The sequence below is a fragment of the Periplaneta americana genome, chromosome 12 (genome assembly GCF_040183065.1).
Source record: "Periplaneta americana isolate PAMFEO1 chromosome 12, P.americana_PAMFEO1_priV1, whole genome shotgun sequence".
NCBI lineage: Eukaryota > Metazoa > Arthropoda > Insecta > Blattodea > Blattidae > Periplaneta > Periplaneta americana.
The window spans coordinates 161,099,368-161,122,411 of record NC_091128.1 but is presented as its reverse complement, the minus strand read 5'-3'; the positions used below and the strand labels follow the sequence as shown (position 1 = coordinate 161,122,411).

The 23,044-nt window shown below is 36.3% G+C and overlaps 1 protein-coding gene across 2 annotated transcripts in view; it reads left to right on the top strand.

Moving 5' to 3' along the window:
- LOC138711085 (unextended protein-like) overlaps positions 1-23,044 on the top strand; it is a 113,631-nt gene that overhangs the window by 69,906 nt on the left and 20,681 nt on the right. The window contains exons 9-11 of one of the 2 annotated variants that reach the window (XM_069842402.1): positions 7,341-7,476; positions 10,944-11,176; positions 15,043-18,048. In XM_069842402.1, coding sequence (XP_069698503.1) covers positions 7,341-7,476; positions 10,944-11,176; positions 15,043-15,132 — 459 coding nt within the window. In that variant the 3' untranslated portion in view covers positions 15,133-18,048. Of the gene's footprint in view, positions 1-7,340; positions 7,477-10,943; positions 11,177-15,042; positions 18,049-23,044 lie in introns of those variants that run through there. The other variant, XM_069842401.1, reaches the window with a different exon arrangement.

The following is a 23,044-nucleotide window of genomic DNA, read 5'->3' as shown; positions in this document are numbered from 1 at the left end:
CAAAATGTACTTCCTGGGGTATTGATGCCTGATTTGGCTTATATTGTATTGTATTTATTTACATTCCATGGTATTCATACCTTGCTTCATAGCTACAGAGCATTCCAGTGATAAGTACTGGTTTATTCTTTGGCCGCTAGGTGGCAGCGGGATTGAGCAACTGCCGTGCAGCCAGCTTGTTTGTATTACATAATTTATATGTAATGTTCCCGTCGTTCACTTCAAAGCACTCACCAAATTTCGCTGGAAAAATATGCGCCTGAGAACCTTTAATCTTCAGCAGGTACACTGTTTACGCATGCTACAATATTGATGGTAAACAGATAGTCAACTTGAAACCATCGTAACGCACCCTATCGGTCCCCAACATTACAACCCTAATCATTATATTAGTGGCCCGTAGAGTAACTCCCACAGTGCACTGAGGCCAATACTCTGTGACAAAAAGTCTACAAATGGCATGTTACTGCTGGGATCATCATCATATCCGTCACGTATTAGACCCTACAGGATCTGTTACGGTCTCATGCAAGTGCTTGCGTGGTTTTCCCAATTTCCTCTTTCCTCTTGGTACGTAAGTAAGAATCTGTTTAGGCCATCTAGTGCGATCCATCCTTTCGACATGTTTTTTCCACTGAAGGCGATATTGTTGAACAAAATTAACTATAGGATCCATTTTTAGTTGCTGCAATATGTCCACATTTTTACGGTGTTCCAGCAAAGAGCATCCCGCTGTTCGTCTCATGAACCTCATTTCAGCTGTCGTCAGCCTTGGCTCATCAGCTTTTCTGATTGTCCATGCCTCGCTACCGTAAGTGAGGACCGGTCGAGCTAGTGTTTTATATACCTTTAGCCTTGTATGTTTCTGAACATGGGATGATTTGAAGACGGTGTTAATTACGCCAGTGATTTTTATAAATTTAGATATTTTGTTTGACATATCTTCATCAGTGATGTAAGAGAGGTTATAACCTAAATAGTTAAATGAATGAACACGTTCAATTAAAGTATTATTTATCGTGATCTTACTTGGAATTGGATTCTCTCCCGAAAATGCCATGACTTTCGTTTTCTCTTTTGAGATTTCCATATTGAAATCTGAGGCGATTATTTGCAAATTATAAATGGCTCTTTGTAAAGCTTCCTCTGTTTGAGTGATAATAACCTGATCGTTGGCAAACATTAGTGTATCGAGAACTGTGTTTCGATTACTGCTGGGATAAATGACGCAAAAATCGAGTAACCTCAATAGGCGAATATATATGTATTTTAATTTAACTCTAAACTTCAACAACCCACTCTTATGAATCACAGGGTTCAACTTTCAAAGCGAATTAGTGCAGTCAGAAACCGAACTGATTATTTTCACTGAAATAAAAATGAAAGCTGCCAAAATTGGAAAGCTTCTGAAATTTTTTATACAAAAATGAGTTGACAGAACTGATGCTGCTATCGGCCCAAATATAGGTGAACTTTCGAAGTGAATTTTGTGATAAATTTTATTTTTAAGATTTACCCTAGCCACTTAATTAATTTATACGAAAATCTTAGACTAAATTTGGCTTCTGAAAGCTCCAGTTGCCACTAACATGTTTATATTGATTTGGTAACACTGTTTCGAAAGTCGTCGCATTTTTTGGGAAACGAGTTTACTATCATAATAATGTCAATTATTTACTACTGCTCATTTTGTAGCTCATGTCAATAAAGCACGAGCAATAATTGTTTTTAAATTAGTAGCCAAAAAAACGGTAGTTTTACATCGCTACCATTGTTTGAATATCAGAAAAGTTACCTTGGTTTTGAGCTCTAGTATTGATTTATCCATGTACAATATTGTTACAGCCTGTAGTAAGTGTTAGTTCAGTATTTCCACTACTTACGTCGCCAGTGAGCAATCACTTAACGAAAAATGTTTTAACAACTGATATGATGGAAACATCTAGTATGTGTAATGTATGCACACACACATACTTACATAATTTCACATTATGTTGCTAGTGGAATCCAATATGTCATTAAATTCTTCATTTTATTATAATGTAATAGAGTTTTTGATCCACTATCATTTCTCTCAGCTTCTAATTTGAAGACACAGACTTGAGTCATTGTTGACGTACATTAAATGGCATATCAGTTCATACTCAAAACGTTATCACAGAAGATTATCATAGAGACGTACAAGTACACAGTTTACCCCAAGAGGCTTGCTTCCTTTTCGGAAACCATCCAAAAAAAATGAAAAACCAATAGTGGTTGTAAAATAGCATGCCCAGATTATTACAAATCATTGAATATAATTTCTTTTCCCATGTTTCTCCTTCTTCCAAATTTGTGATCGTCATTATCATCAGAATACGTTTATGTATTAACTTCCATCTCTTGTTGTAACTACCAAGTGTTAATTTCGGATAAGTCTGCTCTTAAGATATGCCCTGTTTTTATAAGCAAAAATTTGTTTCAACTTTCTGCTCCAGTTTGAATTTTTAATTATAGTTTGTGAAACTTGTCTCCTGTCGTGTTTCCTTTAAAGACTAGGGTTATATCTAACATTAAATTTAAGGTATCAAAATGTAACATCAGTCTTTTCCTGGATTACAGAAATTTCCCAATCTAATAATATTAGAACTGGTGCTATGAAAAATGCCAGATGAGGGCCATCTTATGATGCCAAGCTTGAGAAAAATTACCTGTGTGGGCCACTATCAGTAACAGGAAATTCTCAGTAAGTGAAAACTAGCACTTGACTCTTTGTACTTGGTTTTCGAGTGCCTTAATTAATAAACTGTGTAAGATGTAATACATTATTTTTGGATGTCGCTTTTTATTTGCAATATCAGATACTCAAGAAAAATAGTTGTGCCATTAAATTTGATCTCACTCCCCAGTTTACAGTGTATTTATATTAGTTATGGGATAACAATGCCATAGTAGGTTAACAACCATTAATGAAATGTACTGACTTTGTACAGGAAAATGTTCACGAGAGAAAAAACAGCAAATAACTTGTAGTAAAAGGTGGTCAGTTGATGCTTGCTTCGCTTTTCTCAAAAGAAAGCAGTCATAAGATTCGTTTTCAAGAGCTCAAATAAACATTTGAAAAACGATTTTGTTCTTATTAATGTTAATATTACATCACTTATATTGAATGAATTTATCAATAGAGAACTTTGATTTTTCATGACACGTTCTTTACCAGTATTCAGCTAATAGATACAGAGTGATTTCAATAAGTTACATTTCTTCATCACTTGCATTCTTAGGATCATTTTAAGCAAAATAATAATTTCACTTGAACGTGGATCCAGCTTCCATTAATGACAGCATAAACGTTGTTAATATTATGAAAACAAGTGTACTAGTTATCATTGTAGGGTCGTTCCATGTCAACTGGTCTTGTATCTAAAAAAAATAAGCGTGGATGGTTTGTTTTTGTTTGAAAATGGTTAATTTTCACAGTAAAATCAAACAGTAAAACTTCGTGATTGCATTTGTTTCCTTTTATATCTTTAATTAGTTGTATTTCCAGAAGTTTGAAGAAAATAGTAATAAAATAGTTGAAATTTATATATTTTAACTATTCTGTCACACCCGTAACATGTAATAAATATTCTATATGTCCTTGGTCAAACGCAAATCCAAATGTAAAAAAAAAAAATTGTTCTAAAAATCTTACAGATACAGAAAAAAGTCCTACTCTTTCAGAACTTATCAGTTAGCAGAGTTACTGAATGAACTACTTGAATGTGCAATGCAAATGGAAAATTTGTCACAGCCGTAACATTTAGCCTTCCCTTTCCTCTTTTCTTAGATAAAAGATTTGGATTTCATACTTATGGATTAAAAACTAGGTAACTACATAGCTTTTTCAACTGCCTACAAGATAAGAAATTGACATAATCTTAAGTCTTTAAGTCAATATAACTAAATATTTGTCACACCCGTAACAATGAAATGACTCTGTATTAATTGTGAAAAAAAAAAAAGTACAAAATATCTATGAAAAAAGAAAAGAAAATCTCTTGCAAAAGTACTAGTTAATTAATGAAGGAAATGCGAATTTGCACTAGAAACTATGATAAGCTTTGTCCCCCTTCCCCTCTGTAACTTTTTTTTAGAACAAATAAGCATTTGTGTAATTATTTTAAATCACAGAGCATAAAATAATAAACATTATTTTTTATGTGTTTGTATCTTGCACAAAACTACATTCAAACCAAATAGAAAAAAAACACTTCTACATCATTTCACCCATAAGCATGCATATGAATTGCGTATTATTCAGCTGATCGTAGAGCATGGCTGTATATAATAACACTGCGTAGGCACAACCCAGCTTCAAGTCAGGTTCACTGTAATGTTATTCTCAAAATGCAAAATTGCAACAGGAGTGATTGTTTCGGGTTGGTGGCCTCCACTTCTGTTTGCGCATGGAAGGGAGTGTGTACTATAACGAACACTATCAACAAATTCAATTATTGAAATCTATTGAATTGTTCTATAATAAAGAAACAGTCGAATTATTCAACAGTTAAATTGCATTATTGTATTTAATCGTCCAATAAACACCAAGCGGCACTGGTATAGCTCAGTTGGCTAAGGCACTTGCCTGCCGATCAGGAGTTGCGCTCAGGCCCGGGTTCGATTCCCACTTGGGCTGATTACCTGGTTGGGTTTTTCCGAGGTTTTCCCCAACCATAAGCCAAATGTCAGGTAATCTATGGCGAATTCTCGGCCTCACCTCGCCAAATATCATCTCGCTATCACTAATTTTTCATTGACGCTAAATAACCTTGTAGTTTATATAGCGTCGTTAAACAACCAAGTAAAAAAATAAATAAACACCACGCAATTGGAAGATCTGAGCATGTGCAGATAGCTTAGATCATCGACACTCTCCATTATGCTGTTTGGGATATTAGAGCCGTATTAATATAAACGTTTTTTTTTCTCAATGATGTCATAGACTTGAGTAATATGTATCTTCATAGTACTCTGTATATCAAACCTCAAAATTAAAAATCACTCAAGCGTTTTACAAAATAATTAAAGGACGCGGATTTTGTATATGCATAGCCTATAGCATAGTCTATATGCAAAATCCGTTATTTTCAAGTTAAAAATTTTTTGAGAAATAAGGGAAATTTAGTTTTGAAAAGTTACCCAGGTTATGTAGTGATGTAATCTACATGAATGGGCCTGTGCAAGCACTGTGAAATTTAATACTGTATAAATAGGGCTAGGAATTCTAGGTGCAAAATTTTGGCCAAAAAGGTGCAAAAAAAAAAAGGTACCTTAATTTAGTTGGAAAAAGTGCGACAAAGGTGCAAATTTTAAATGTAAATATTCATTACAACAGTATCAAGACCAATTACATTACATGCAAGGAAATTCCTTGAATAAGCTTAAAGGGGGAGGTACATCATTGGCCTGTAAAAATTTAGTGAAATTCATTTTTTTTATATCTCTGCTACTATAAAAGCTAAATGAACAAAACTCTTCATACTGAATGTACATACATTACACTTTATAAAACACTATTCAGAATATTAAATTAGCTAATAATTACCTGTAAAGATAATATCAAATTTGTATATTTTTTTACAACTGTAAAGCATTTACATAATAAAATATACAATTAATTGAATATCTGCATGAATCTTTTACTGGAATGTTTTAAAGACCTACATCAACACATAGTCTAGAATTTTTTACAGAATCTTTTGCCTGTTCCTTCAAGAAAATTTTTTTTCTTAATCGTTACCTTCAATATTAAATTTTCTAAAAATTTTTATATAAGAAAAATATTTCCTAAAGGAATAGGTAAAAGATCAGTCGATTCAATATTCGCAGGAGAATCTTCGCCGAGTGCGATATTAGACTGATGGTCCTGAACTCCTTACATTTCTTGGCATTATTTTTCTTCGGTATTGGAATCAACACTGTCTCCGTAAAATCTTCAGGCCATTCGCCTTTTCATATATTTCGTTGCATAATGATAGAATTTGCTTCTTGTCTAATAATAATACCCGCGAAATATAAGTATATATACACTGACATTAATATCGATAGTTTAGTGTGTATCAATCAATATAATTAAATTCCGATAATCCTGTAATATTTGGTGTTACTGTACACATATGATTGTAAAGATTTCCTTTCCTTTTTTTCCAATTTGCGTAGCATTGTAACGAATTAAATGTTTTTGCAGCATCTTGTTGGCAAATATAAACAGATGAAAGAGTAATGGAACGGAGAAAAATTCTCTCTGGCGTCGGGATTTGAACCCGGGTTTTCAGCTCTACGTGCTGATGCTTTATCCACTAAGCCACACCGGATACCCACCCCGGCGTTGGACAGAATCGTCTCAGATTAAGTTCCAACTCTTGGGTTCCCTCTAGTGGCCACCCTGTGCACTACGTCATAGATGTCTATGAACGTAGGACTAAAGTCCACACATGTGCTGAGGTGCACTCATTATGAGTGACTAGTTGGCTGGGATCCGACGGAATAAGCGCCGTCTTTCGCATATCATATATATTATTTTAATGTACCGAAGTACATATGATATTTCCATGCAGATATTCTGCATCATCATACGTCGGATCCCGGCCAACTAGTCACTCATAACGAGTGCACCTCAGCACATGTGTGGACTTCAGACCTACGTTCATAGACATCTGTGACGTAGTGCAGAGGGCGGCCACTAGAGGGAACCCAAGAGTTGGAACTTAATCTGAGACGATTCTGTCTGACGCCGGGGTGGGTATCCGGTGTGGCTTAGTGGATAAAGCATCAGCACGTAGAGCTGAAAACCCGGGTTCAAATCCCGGCGCCGGAGAGAATTTTCTCCGTTCCATTACTCTTTCATCGTATGATGACGCAGAATATCTGCATGGAAATATCATATGTACTTCGGTACATTAAAATAATATATAAATGTAAACAGGTTAAAACTAAGAAACAATGTATTTTTAGATAATATTGTACTCAATATTCAAAATTATGAACTAAATAATATGAATAATTTTATCTTGACAAGATAATGTTATCATTTAACTAATTTTTCTCATCAGAAGTAATTGCTAAATTACTAAGAGATCATTACTTGTTTTCAGTCATCTGATGATTAATATATACTTAAAATTCAAACAGTAAAACCATTTGTTGAAATACTGTTAAACTGATAGTTTTGTACGGAAAATATAAACCATTCCATCAATGAGTCCAGGCTTCACACCCCTAAAAAATTGCGCTAAAATTTGTCGTGACTAAGTATCCCATATTTTTATGATCAGAAGTTGGTCACCCTGCTATATGGTACATATTATGTGTTACAGGGCAAGGCAGTGGACTACTTTGTGTTGATCCTGGAGGGTCGTGTTGAGGTTACTGTGGGGAAGGAAAACATGATCTTTGAGAGTGGGCCGTTCACGTACTTCGGAACTCAAGCTCTCATACAAAACATTGGTGTGGGTAAGTTTCAGCATCTCTAATATGCGCAGTAGATGTTTCTGGTTGCAATAGGCGTGACTCATCCTATTCTCTCTCACTTCCTCTCCTTATTTCTATATTTCTATATTTCTGTGTCTTGTCCTAATTTTCGTTCTCTTACCCATTCCTTTCTTTGTTCTTTTTCATATTGTTTGTTTTCTCTTTATTGATATACAGTAAAACCTCTCTTTACGGACACCCCCAAGATATGGACACTCCTCAAATACGGACAGATTTTTATATCCCAACTGAAATAATATAGAAATTATGATAAATTTAACTCTCGTTTATGGACACTCTCAGACATGGACACGGACAGCTGTTTCACAGTCCTAAAGCTTGCTTTACCTCCTGACTGCGAACAGAACTTGGATTTCAAGACCTAATGTTTTACAAAAATGAAAAATTTAGTTTTGAGAACTGTACAGAAATTCCTTAACATGAAAGAAGACAATAAGGGTCTCGTAGGTTACCACTAACCCAGCCGGCTACTCCTTGTTAGCTGGAAGAGGGTGGATAAATAAAGTCATAAAATTTAACCTGTCTGATGAGTCCAAGGTTTCCGCGATCGTGAAATTGTATTCGACACATGATAGGGTTAGTAGGATTATTCTCTTCACTTCAGTCAGTTGTTCTGTTTCGAGAGAGACATGGCACCTGAACGTAAAGTTTAGTTGGAAACTGTAAATTACAGTACTGCATAACTGTATACGTAAAATAAAATTGCATGGCACAGTACTGTATTTTTCTTTTTCGGTCTTATCTACTGTAGTTCAAAGTTACAAGGAATTTATTGTAGTAATGTAGACTGTATTTAGAATTAAACTACAGTAATACATTTCATTTAAAGCGTGAAGGGATACATAATGCATATTATAAATTTACTGTTAGATTGGGAAGCCTCCCTCCCAATAAAGGACACCTCCCAGATGCGGATAGATTGTTACGTCCCTTTGATATCCGTAAATGAGAGGTTTCACTGTATTTTTGTTTCCTTCTCTCTCTCTCTCTCTCTTTCTGCTTGGTTTTCTTTTTTCATTCTTTCTCTCCTCCCCTCATTGATTCCTTCATTTCTCTCATCCTATCATCTTTCATTTCTTTGTTTTTCCTTCTCTTCTTTCTTTGTTTATATCCTTTATCATGTCGCGCATGTTACCGTTTATTATTTATTTTCGTGCACTGTTATTTAAAAGGCGTCACCAAATTAAATTATTTAATATGCACCCTATAAAAATATGAACTTCTGTTTCAAATTACAGACAGAATATTTTCTTTTGTTCCTAATGGCGGATACTTACATTCGTCATTCATCCATATGTAGACCTGTTTACCTACAGTTGTTGCCGAGGGTGCACCATAGGAGGCCGATCTAGGTTGACCACAGTAGCCACCCTTTTCCCTTTCTCTGCCAGCAATGTTTACTTTGCCTCTCAGGCATTGTGGAATGCAGCATAGTTTCGTGTAATTCACCCAAGAAATGATATATTTTGAAAATATATAAAGATGATTACAGTTCTCTAGAGAAGACTCCCTGCATTCCTTATATACTTACATGTGAGGAATATCCATCAATGCAGCCATATCAAGTATTCACTACTTAACTCGTTGATTTTGAGTCTATAAGTGAGTGACTTCAAATTTTTTAAGATTATCTTCAAACTCTGAGAACTGACTTCACTTTATTCGTAAGAAACTGAGTTTTCTCCATGTTACTGATGCAGACTCCAGCCTGGAGAATTCCTTAAGAAGTTTATTAATAAGAATTTGAAGAATTCTCAAATTCTTGTAGAACTTTAATTTTTATCTGTTTTATTAATATCACCCAATGTATGGCGAGAGACCAGAGTTAATAAAAACCTTCTGTCCAAGGGAGTTTTTCGGGTTAAAAAAAATAACCGTTATTTACATTTATCCATGTAAATATGTGAGTAAAAATTAATTTTAGTTTTTAGATAAACATTTTTTAAATATATGTAGGCCTATATGAATTTTAAGACTTTTAAATTTTATAGGCCTACCCAAACCCATTCTTTTTTGCAAACTTGTTTGAAATATCTGTTATTCCATTAATATTGTAATGTTTTATTCTACATTTAACCACCCCACCTGCCAACAATGTGACTTTCATTTCTAATAGTTCACCCTACAACAATGGGTATTTCACTCAACACAGCAACACAGTAATCGTTATTGCACTCGACATAGCGATAATGACGAGATACGTGTACTATTGAGAAGAACAACAATGTACTCCTAATTTCAATTAATGTTCACAAAGCACTATGTGCAAAACAAAACTGTCAGTTCTCAGTTCACAGTCCGCTTGCCTTGGCTAGTTCTTCTAGCTCACTGTTCAAGTTCACTGCACATCGAACTCAGGTCTTCCGGACGCGTCGCCCTCGCCTGGACACTGCCACATTTACGGACTCACTCAAGTTCCCTGCACGTCGAACTCAGATCCTGATACGTCGCACTCGCCTGGACACTGCCACAGTCACGGACTCACTCAAGTTCCCTGCACGTCAAACTCAGATCCTGATACGTCGCACTCGCCTGGACACTGCCACAGTCACGGACTCACTCAAGTTCCCTGCATGTCGAACTCAGATCCTGATACGTCGCACTCGCATGGATACTGCCACAGTCACGGACTCACTCAAGTTCCCTGCACGTCGAACTCAGATCCTCTGGATACGTCGCACTCGCCTGGACACTGCCACAGTCACGGACTCACTCAAGTTCCCTGCACGTCGAACTCAGATCCTCTGGATACGTCGCCGCTGTCCAAGACAAGACTTAAAAGCTGACTGAAGACTAACTGACTTTCGTCAGCAACTCACGATGTTATTTATTTACCACGAACATCTAGAATGTTCTGTGTCACGAAGCTTCTGGACCTCCACAACAATCCGCTCCCAGATGCTTCCTTACTTCCGCCCAGCCACAGTAGCTTTTCACCCACCTTGTTCCGTACAGCTACTAGCGTCAGGGGTTCGTGTTTCCGTTTCTCCGCACCTTCCTTCTCGCCAGATGCGTGCGCAACCCCCTGATGTGACCGGAACGTTTCAGACGGGTGCCAAAATATAATTTAATTATTACATTGACTAGTACTCTGTAAATTCTAAGAATTTTTCGTGGATTGTTCAAATAATTATTAAACAAATAATAATTAATTCAGGTATTTTAATATTGCTTACAATAATAAATTAAATTTGGTAGCTATTGGTATACTATTATAAAATAGGCACCTACTTAATAATGATTTGCACAGTATAAAATAATAAAAATTATTGGAATTGTTAATAAAGAAAGATTTTATACTATTTGCACTTTTATTAGAATACTTTTTTATGTAAACTTTTAAAACAACCCACTGGCCTTTCGGGTCGGGAAAAATCATGCCAACCCTGCGAGAGACCCTCACTTGAAGTGATGTTATGGCATTTCAGTGGACTCCCCTACTTCCCCTACGCCCCAGAACATGGGCAGCCTGCAGTCTGTGAACCTGGATGCGATGCTGCGGCACACCTTCATCCCCGACTACACGGTGCGTGCCATCACGGAGGTGTTCTACGTCCGCATCAAGAGGTCACTGTACCTCGCAGCAAAGAGAGCCACCCTCATGGAGCGCGCCAAGAAAGACACACAGGCAGAGGACCACTTCGACGATGAAGTCGAAAAGGTAATGAATCTGACATATTTACAGCTGCCAGTATATGAACTGCGCCCAAAAGATGTAATTGTAGTTGCAAATTCAGTAGAATCCCTCTTAACCGGCACCAAGGGACCAGGCTAGTTGTAGATACGAGATTTTGTCGGATCAATCAATCTTCTTAATGTATCCAGCTGTTTGCTGACAACATAAAGTCCACTATAGTCCACTGTAGTCTATTCAGTTGTTGTTTTTCACGAGAAATGAGGGGTATTTTGATCAGTACCCTCTCGTGGGTACTCACCTTGTCGTGGTGAGGGGGCTTAAACTTGTTGTTTAAGCTAACAAGTAACAAAGAGATACCCACAAAAGCTGCATTAACACCAACGCAGTCCCACTATATTTTTCACTGTTTATGATTCATGGAGTCCCTCAGTGTAAAATTTTCCAGAGGTAAAATAGTCCCTCAATCGGATCTCCGGGTAGGGACTGCATTGAGAGATGCCAAGAATCATACTAAAGTACTTATTTGGAACACCAAAAGTAAAACTGTCTAGTCAATTTGAGCCAAATTTAATATTGAAAAGAACCATTTTGTCGGATAATTAAGTAGACATTTAAACAAATTATTTGTTGGTATTTTATGATCCCAACTGTAAAAACTGCAGCCATGTGGAGCTTATTTCTCAATTACTTGATCATAACTAAATAACATAAAAGCTGTGTGCATTTTTTTTAATAAAACACATCACTACGGACAACCGACTTTTGTGAATTACTTTTGTGCGAGATCGTGCGTATTTGCTTGCTTTCCGCACAAAACCAATACACAGTAAGTGTGAAATACCACATTCAGTATTCCCAACGTAAAACACATAACAATTTCCCTATTCTTACCGCTTAAGCGTAATATTCATTTTACTGCTTTAGGCTTTTAACATATTATTTTTAAAGACGTTCAATATAATAATAATTATAAATTGGAAACTTACAACTGCAATTTCACCTAAATTGCACTGTTTTTAAATATTTGCAAAAATTAAGTAAACTCTACAACACCACAAAAGTTACTGCATTTGTAATGCAAGTAACATTAAGGAAGCCGTGAAAAAATCAACAAGATTCCAGACTCATCATAGACTGGGGGAAAAAAAAGACAGCCGTATATCACGGCCTGCTGGAGTAAACACAGAAAACATTTTATAGGAACAATGTTGAAGATAGATATATTTGTTTTCCAAAGTTGCCGTCATTGAACAGAAACCAAGATGGAGATTTCATTGCAACTAATTAGAAATTCCTCTTTCAGGTATGTAATAAACGATCTTCGCACAAAATAATGTACGATACACGAGCGGTATGTTTGTTTTCATGTTCTCGGAAATGAAAAAAGCTCAACTACGTTTCGCTTTTTCAATCTTTTCCTCGAACATGAAAACGTCAACATACCGCTCTTGTAACGCATATTACTATTGCACGAATTTCTGCTAATTGAGACAGAGAGTTAAAATTTTTATATTATGAACGAGACTCGTTCAGTGGACACATTTTACCATCATGCTTTGCCTCGAATTTTGCTCGTTTTTCTCTTTGCGAATTTGGCAGTTTTTTTTATAAACCTAGATTTGTGCATTTATCAGTCGTGAAATTCCATCATTTTATTTTCGACAATAAACATTCAAAATAAGTACGAAATTAATGGGTTTGTCTTTCATCTTTTATCATGTGGAAAGCATGACTGCTCAGCTGTAAAAAAAATGAAAATCTGTGTGTTGTGCATGTGCAATACTTAGGTTCGTTAATAATAATAATAATAATAATAATAATTATTATTATTTATTTATTTATTTATTTATACTGGCAGACTTAAGGCCATAGGGCCTTCTCTTACAGTGTACCAGGTCACAAAGTATACAAGCAGTGAAATTTAACAAGAAGTTAAAAAACAGAATACTAACATATTACAAAAAATAATAACATAACAAAATCGACACTAAACAGTATGAAAATAATACCGTAATAAAAAAAGAAAGTAATATACGAATCTAAAGATTGGAATATAATAAAAGCAACTCAGTAGGCCTACAAATAATTTACAGGGAAAACATAAGGAAGAATACAATAATGGAATGTAATAGAATAATAATAAAAAAAAAAGAAAATACGAAATTTAAATAAAATCCGCAATGAAAAGGGTGTGATAATAATTTCATCTGGTGATCAAGAGAACAAAAAAAGGAAAAGAAAGAAAAATAAATATGTTGTTGTTGTTTTCTAATGCCAGGCGCTTGACAATAAAGTCATTTGACCTTTTGTACTCCAATATTTTTCAAAGATATTATCATGGTCAGCCACTGAAGCACAGATTTTGAGGTGTTCCGAATCCATTTCTTGGTTTGAGTAGAAAAAGAAATATATATATTTTTTACAAAATTATAGCAGAGAAAAGGGCTTATAATTGAAAGGAATCTGAATTTGAGAAGTGCAATCTTAGTTTATTTCATGAAACTAGATAATGTCCGGCAGTCTCTGATATGTGGTGGTAGAGAGTTCCAGAGATGAGCTACAGAGACTGTGAAAGATGAAGAGTAGAAGGATGTTCTGTGTTTAAGAATGGAGAATGTGATATGGTGTTGTGAGCAAGTATCTATTTCGTGATATGAGGACAAATGTTGAAAACGAGAAACTAAGTAGCTAGGGTTAGAGTTCTGAAGAATATTGAAGAGTAACGTGAGAGAGCGAATAGTTCTTCACTCTTTCACACAGACACAGGACAGCATAACACAAAAAGAATAAGTGTGTAAAAGATATTTATGACTAAGGAATAATGTATTTTGATAATTCGGTAGCCAAGTGGCCTGTCATAGTGAGCAAATGCACATAGGCCTATTGTTTTTTATATTCATGTGACACTTTTCTCCATCTAGGCTTATTGATATCGGTTTGCTCGTCAAGTTCGGCATTTCCTTGTCAGCAGAAATTCTCTCTGGGATAAATTTTAATAGAACTGTCCCATGCTAATGACAAAATTGAATTACTGAAGTTCTACTGAATTCGGTCATCAATAAAGAGATTTCCATGTAAAATTCTTTTTTTTACTATATACATGTTTTAAGTACCTACTTTTTTTCACGATTTACATATTTAAACAACGACTTTTCCCCGAATTACAATAGTTTTATTTAGCTACTTCGACGTATTTTATTCACTGTTTTATGGTGCCCCTGAATATCTCACAACACAAATAATACACTAATTTTAGGTTCCAATATTCACTGAATATGAAAGTTGGTGCGAACTTCCTAATGTGGCAACATTGACGGCCCAGGATGTGAATGCAGCAGATTTAATTCCCCCCCCCCCCCCCAAATCAAAAGTGTCATTATTTTGGTATTGCAGGTTTCGAGGGATTTTACTGTAATATGTTATGTTAACAAAAGAAATGTTACAGACTTGTATGCTGAGTTTACAGAAACAAGTAAATGAAAAGGCTTAGAGATTAAATTATATGAAATGTCTTCTGGGATCGAAACTTAGCAGATGACTATGACCACCTTGTATCGTTTAAGACTTTTATCTCTGAGAAACTCTGAAGCAGGAAGTATATACAGGTAATCTGCACACGTTGAGAGCCTTGTAAAATTTAATTCTTGGTGTAATTCAGAAAATTACACAAGACGAAATGTAATGTGAGTGTCTGAGAATTTATTACAAAGTTGGTGAAGCTTTTATAAATGCTGGGGGATATAATTTTCTGTAATTTCTAGAAAGATACGTAAGTAAACATTCCAATTACTTATATAAGTTTATCTAAATATAAAGTGTGGGCATAATTTCGTTTGCTGTATGAGTCTTGTGATGATATCGGCAGTATTAGTGAATATATTTACTATCAGTATGTTGCAGTATTACTCAGACATGGATCAACTCGAAGATGTTCTCAGCTACAGGCGTTACACCTCTTGGAAAGCAGTGAAATGTACTGATACAATGGATTATCATGAAGATTATGTTAATGGAATACTAGCCAAAATATTAGGTTGATGCATAAGTTCATAGCATTTTTGTTCACCACAACACTGCAGTGTTAGGAGATAGTTTATCATTTGTCATATTTCATTTTATTATTTGGAGTGTTATGCCTTGAATTTTGTGCTTTGAAGAAAGTTTGTGCTGTTTGTGGGCCAAAGAAGATGGAATGTCAAGTGGAAAAAAAAATCCTTCCAACATATTCTCCTATTTGAGTTTAATAGAGAAACAAAGGTGGCAAATGCACCTTGGAACATTTATGCCATGTACAGGAAGAATGCCATCGAGAAGGAACTGCAAAAAAATGGTTCTGTCGAAGACCACTTTGATGTGAGTGATATGCCATGTTCAGGAAGACCATCAGGCTTTGATGAAGACCTGCTCAATGCTTTAATCCATGATGATCCACCTCATCAACCCGAGAATTGGCAGATGTGACGAATTGTGAAGAATCAACCATCCCATAGGCAAGGTTAAAAATTCGGGTGTATGGATACCGCACACTTTAAGTGGCAGAAATCAGCAGGTTGCCTTTTGTTTTTCACTGGTTGCTCGTCATCTGTTAGTTCGTGAACAACATCTATTCAAGATTGCTACTGGTGACGAAAAATGGTGCCTTTATGTCAACATTAAGAAAAATTGAAAGGAAGGACTGAGCCCTAACAAAAAGACAACAGTCCCTACAAAAGTAGGTGTCCATCTACAGAAGATGATGTTATATGTCTGATGGGATAAAGAAGAAATCGTGTACTACGAATTTTTTCCCAGAAATGTAACCATAACTGCTGACATTTATTGCCAACAACTCAGGTGCCTTGTGGCCGCAATTGAAGAAAAACGACTGGGAAGACTGCATCAAGTGCTGCTGCAACATGATAATGCACGCTCACACTCTGCTAACATGACGAAAGGAAGTTGGTTGGGAGATGTTTCCACATCCCCCATATTCTCGTGATCTTGCGACCTCAGATTTCCACCTTTTCCATTCTCTATCGAACAGATTTGAAGGAACTTCTTTAACGAAGATGCTTTACAAACTTGACTTGACGACTTCTTTAACTCCAAACCAGCAGATTTCTTCAGATCCAGAATCAAAAAACTACCCCAGCGTTGGTAGAGAGTTATAGATAGGGACCGGATTTTTATGTACTTAAATATTATATTCCTTTCAACCTAACCGTATATAAATAACAAATCTTTGCGAATCTTGTAATTACCATTACTATAATCAAATTTGATACTACATATTTTTACATATTTACCCCACATTACATATTGTGGCTTGATATTACATAAATCTACATATTTAGGGGGTTTATTCATTTTTACTTGTCTAAAAGGAAAAAAAAAAAAAAACTTCTGTTAGAGAAGTTTACAATTTGAAATACACAGATTTAAAAAGCCTTTTTACCTACCCAAGAAAAGATATATTTCGGCACGAAACATAACATCCTTAGTTCCAGGCAAACAACAGTTTGTAAATGCCTATAGTTTGAGGTTTTAGTAGGTACTTTGTTTCTTACAGGGAGCAGCTAAAATGCATGTGTCCCACATCTCCTCTTATTCTCTCCTAATCCAGTAAAGCGAAACGGTGCTTGCAGTTCTGTTGTGTCATTCATTTCACTCAGTTCTCTAGTTTTAGTACTACAGTATAAAGTGCAAGTGAGTTTATCTACTGCTTTTAACTAACTAAAAAGGCCCCTGTATCTTCAACCCTAACGACAAAAATAAAATCATGGATTGTGATGGACGAAGGTTTCACTGCAGTTGAAAAAATTGCAATGTGTCAAGTATGCGGTAAAAAAGTCGGGTGCTCTATGAAATCACAACTGGAGAGTCTTACCTATCCTATACCTGCCACATATTGATATTAAATATTTTCATGATTTTACATATTTTGGTACATATTCAGCTTATTTTTCTTACATAAATATGTACATATTTCACACCTTGATATTACATAAAACTCCGGTCCCTACTTACAGATAATGTAGGAGATTGTATTATTGATTAATTTCTGTCTTGTATTCATGACAAATAAAAACTTTTGTCACAGCGAGAAAATGCTACGAACTTTTGCATCAACCCAATATGCATAAATGAAGTAATCAGGAAGGAATGAAAGACAAAGCAAGAAAACAGCTGCTGCTGACCAGGACAGCAAACTGAAAGGAGGGAAACAGAAGTGAAAAGAAGAAATGAGACGAAGTAACAAGTGGAGTGTGATGGGATCTGCAAGTAGAAGACAGAATGTATCAACGAAGGGTGACATAAGAAGCACAAGTGCAGAGAATATAGGGATGTGATGAGCAAAATAAGAAAGTGTGTGAAAGTAAGGGGATGATAAGTGGGGGAAATGGGGCATGTGAAGGGAAAAGGAACAAGTTGAGGGTGGTGTGAAATTACATAGAAGTAGGAAGGAATCACAGATGGGTGAGGTAAACGTCCAAAGTAGAGCCAGTACTGTGAGGCCAATGGAGGGTGTAATAAATGAGTGTGTAGAGGGAGAGTTTTATAATCTAATAAAGAAATATCCAGAGAATGAAGAGGCAATGAAGGATAAATAAGGAGTTAGATAGAATAGGAGAAGCATCAATGTAAGCATAAGGGGCAAGGAGAACCAACAGAAATATTACAGAAAGGGAGAATCTGAAGTCGAACAGTGAAATTAAAAGTGATGTTATAGTAGCAGAGGAAAAAATGAAATAAGGGAGAAGCGTGAAAATGAGAGGAAGCGAGCAAGAACTTGTTGAATGAGTGAAGACGAAATAAAAATGAGAGAACAATATTTCGAAAAATTAAGCAAGATCAATAAAATGAAGTGTATTAGTAATAGTAAAGATTTAAATTATTAAAACAGGAAAACAAAAGCAGTTTGGAATTTTTTTATATCAGTATCAGTGGAAAAACAGAGAGGGACAGCGAAACATTACCGCATTATGCAGGGGACATCGGGGAACACATTGCCCGCGATCCATTGCTTGACTCACCGGTAAGCTGCAGCAGCATTCGGTTTCATTACAGTAGGTCTAAATTATTAGTTAAGAGTTACCTAATGAATGAATGAAGTTGAAAACTGATGTAGATCTTAGCTTTCATCATAGAAGCTGTTGAAAATTATGTCCAGCGTTCTCGATACAAATGTTGCATCATGTTAAAAAATTCCGAAACACTCGTATTTCCACCACTGAAATTTCAGATTTCACTCGTTTGATTTCATTCTCCAGGGGTTCGAGAGTATGTGGTTTGTTCTTGTACACTTTCTGTTTTAAGGTAAGCGTTCACTACATTGTATCGCACTCATAGGACGAATTGCACGGATCGGAAAAAGACTATCTTTGCTGTAATTGTTACATCATCGCATTCACTACATCGTATCGCATGCATTGCCTCTCGGCAAATCCGTCCACGTTTCTCAGATGAGCAACTTTTCTCTTGCGTGTGATCATGGCCTTCTTTAATAAATCAATTTTAATTGGTCAACTGTTACTATTATGTTGTACCATGTTCAGTGTCGCGCCAAAATGGCAGATGGAAAACTTATTTCGCTTGTAGAAAATTGCGAATAATTATATAATTTGAGGCGTTCCCATTACAGTAATCAAGTCATTTCTTACATATATATTATGTAACTAATATTTCTTTTATTTCTGGCTCTTCAATTAAGATGCATGAAGCAATTACAAATTCTTATTCGCTAACAGTCATAATTAATAAACCTAACTTCAACTCCTCAGTTTCAGCGATGTCAATATTGTAGACGTCATATTTTAACAGCTGATAGGGAAATCCAATGAGGCGATGAGGTGGAGCCGTTACAGTGAACGCACTGCACTTAAAATATCCGTTGCGTGTGATTCGTACGAGGAGTGCGACACGATGTAGTGAACACTTACCTTTAAAGTTCCCCACCGACAAATTTATGAGGACAGCTGGATGCCGTTGTGTTAAATTATGAACCACTGACATTTTATAAAAATGAAAATGAAGCATTTCCAGTCCCCATAATGCCGATATTTGTGAAATATCACACTCCTGTGCCAATCGGCGTGAAGACTTCCTTGGGCTGGTTTCAGTTCTTATTTGAATATCAGCAAGCTTCTCCTCTGTTAATAACTTCTTCTGTGGTTCTCTCTTTTTGTTTAAAAGAGATCCTATTTCTTACCATTTTCTAAATAACTTGATTATGAGCGTATTCCGAATCTCACCGGTGAGCAATCCGATGGCATCACGGTGTTCCGAATTCCACCGATGACGTCATTGATGCTCCACCGGTGTCGCACCGGTGCCATCAACTTGCAGAGGTGGTGGCAGTCTCCATCAGTCGCCATCAGTGAATCTGATTGGTTCTTGTATAGGGCGGGAATTAGCAGACGAATAACATCGTGCACTGTTGTGTCATGGCGATGTGTTCTGCTTTAGTTCTGCTGTATTGTTTGTAATGAGCACAACGTAAAAACAATATGTTAATGGCTTATGAGCGAACATGCCAACGGACCAGTTATTACTACCGGTTCAAGAAATAAATTGAATAATTTCGAGGGAAAAATTGTTCCGGAGTCGGGTATCGAACCCGGGACCTTTGGTTTAACGTACCAACTCTCTACCACTGAGCTACTCGGGAACTCTAACCGACACCGACACAATTTTTCCCTCTATATCCACAGACCTCAAAGTGGGCTGACAACCGTCAAGCAAACAACTTCGAGTGCACACTAACTCCATGTGACTTATACCTGAAATCTTGATTTGCATAATACACGTCACTGTTCGTGAACAGAAAACCACAATTTAAGTCACACGGAGTTAGTGTGCACTCGAAGTTGTTTGCTTGACGGTTGTCAGCCCACTTTGAGGTCTGTGGATATAGAGGGAAAAATTGTGTCGGTGTCGGTTAGAGTTCCCGAGTAGCTCAGTGGTAGAGCGTTGGTACGTTAAACCAAAGGTCCCGGGTTCGATACCCGGCTCCGGAACAATTTTTCCCTCGAAATTATTCAAATCAACTTTACAGGGAGTTATACCTGAAATCTTGATTTGCAAGAAATAAATTGTTTAAGCTCTCTTTTTTTTTTTGAACGAGATGGCAGTACGAAAATTTCGCAAAATTTTGCTAGCGTAGCACAGACAACAACTTGTACAGTCGCCATGACAGCATCGATCCTTCCAGCAGTTTTGTTCCTTATTTCGCTGCAACGTGACGTCATTGATGCCACCGGACCGGTGAGATTCGGAATACGCTGTATGTATTGTCCTGAAGGCATTGCAGCATTATGGAACTGATGTAGAAACTTGTGAACGGTACTGTCCTATGATTTCTTATTGTAGGAGAAATGTCTCAACTAGAAATATCCGTTGTGCAATAGTATACATCACCATACTGATAGCGAACACAAATAATGTTCAATAAGAAGTGTAGTAATGCAACACCACTCGGGAATTTTAGGCCTACCATAATGAAACTGAACGACACTCGCATTGCTACAGCTTACCAGTGAGTCGAGCAATGGATTGCAGACAATCTGTTCCCCAACATCCCCTGCATAGTGCGGTAACTTTTCGCTGCCTCTCTCTGTATTGATTTAGCAAACTTTCGCATAGCAATAAAATTGTAGGCAAATATAATGTTATGATATGACCTAACTGCAGGAATGTTAACCAATGCTGAGTTCTTGGCAATAAAGCCATTAGCTCATGCTCTCCAATGTACTGTAAAAGAGTGCTGTAGCAAAAAGAATAACCATTTTAATGTAGGCACCATATTTTTATGTTATGGCTGTTATATCACCTACACGCAACCCCCAAACCATTTGGAGGACCACACCTGCCGTTGGTTAGCGGGTTCAGATGACCTAACCGAGATGATTGTCAGACAACTCCACCGCCCATATCCCCTCTTCACCACTTAGGGGACTATTATGCATGCCATGGCAGGTCAGCATGCTGAAATGGCATTTACTTCATTTTTGATGGAACAGTTATACTGCTGCTACTTGGTCCCCAGAGCTTCGTTTGTTAAAAACAGGTTGCACCACGGGAAGGTGAGGATGGGATTTGAGTAGAAGAGGTTGTGGAATGCACTTCACTACCCCTGCAACCCATATAAATTAATTAACACGTTTATAACTTACTCGTATTTTAATTATTACTCTCTTACCCCTTGCAACCTGTACATATTTATTAACACATTCATAACTTATTTTAATTGTTGCTATCTGTATCATATTTATTTATCCATTTTTATTTTGAAACCCAAATTATACATTAACACGTTCATAACCTACAGTATTTCATTAATTATTATTATATCATGTTTATTTTTTGAAATCATATATTTTACTTTATTTTTCGCTCATTATAACGTACAAAAATACCTAATTATTACTACATCATGTTTATTTTTTGAAATCATTATATATTTAATTTTATTTTTCGTTCATTATAATCTACAAAAATACCTAACTTAAACAAGAATGTGCACGTACACCATAATTCATATTGATGTTGTTGACACTAAAATATCTTATATCATATCATATCATATCATATCATATCATATCATATCATATCGTTACATTAATTCAAAAACCTCGTAACTCACTCAGATGTCAGTTTTCACCACCGCCGTCTGGATACCTTCGCCTAGCGTCTCGTTGTTAACTGCCTGCTCTATGTTGCCGATTTTCCATATCATAGATGGCAGCAGCTAATACCCCCTTCATGAAATCACGTACAGTACAAGAGTTGTATGAATTATCCGGTAACACATAAAAATTTCAATTTTTTTGCTTTTAATATTATTTTTACGAACATGCAAGAAAATTACATTTGAGTTGACCTTCTAAATTTGAACTAACACACATCCTGTTGGCATAATTCACAGTTTCAGGACCTTTCTAGACAGTGGTTTACTATAGCACACATATCGGAACACATTTTCTGTTTCTTTTTTTCCAATATTTGCTAACAATGGCCTAACAAATTTCACTATGAGTATTTCGCTAACTATCTTTTGATGATCTGAGACACTACACTTCAGTAAATCACTCTATGAAAGGTGTGAAATCAAGTATTTATGCATAGTTTTCAATATGTGGCTCGATTTCTTAAAGTATGGCACACCAATTTCAACACATTCTTGCACATGTTTTATTACCCCTACAAAGGACTGTTTAGAAAGCGAAAGCCTCCTCTATCTTGATTATGGCTTAGTTCCATGAGTGGTGTTGATGAATTTGACATTGAAATGTTGCTAACACATGTCGCATCTTAGTCTTTCATCCACAACACGAACAAAATATCCACAAACCAGTGTTTGAGTGGCTGTTTTATGAAAACCGTAATTCAGGCTCTCGAATTCTATCGAGAAGGATAGTTACGTAATCCAGAAGAATATTTTCATCAGCAGATTCAGCACTGGAGATCGTGCTTGGCAAGCTTTCGTCACAGTAATTTTGATTTCTGCTAGCAACGTTGGCACTTTTAGAAGAAATCATGATGCCAGATTTTAGCATCCTTTTCATGGCACATGCTGCTGTACTTGCATCTGTAATGTCGTTAGATCCACCTCCCATTCTGACTGCGCTAATTACAACCTCCACGGGATCTCCGGAAAATCTCCTAGTAAGGACATAAAAGAATCTGTTTTGCAGCAGGAAAGTCACACACTCTACTGTAGATTTCACTGTAAAGAAGAGCGCTTCTGCGGTCTCATTGGTTAAGCCTTAGGGGATGCTATTCTCCACGCAACACAGTATCGAATAGATTGTTCTGACCACTCCGGTTTTTTCCTTTCGAAATTATGAATTTGGCCCAATAGGTACACAGCTTTCTGATTCTATTCGTTTGCAGCCTCTTTTATTATATTAATTT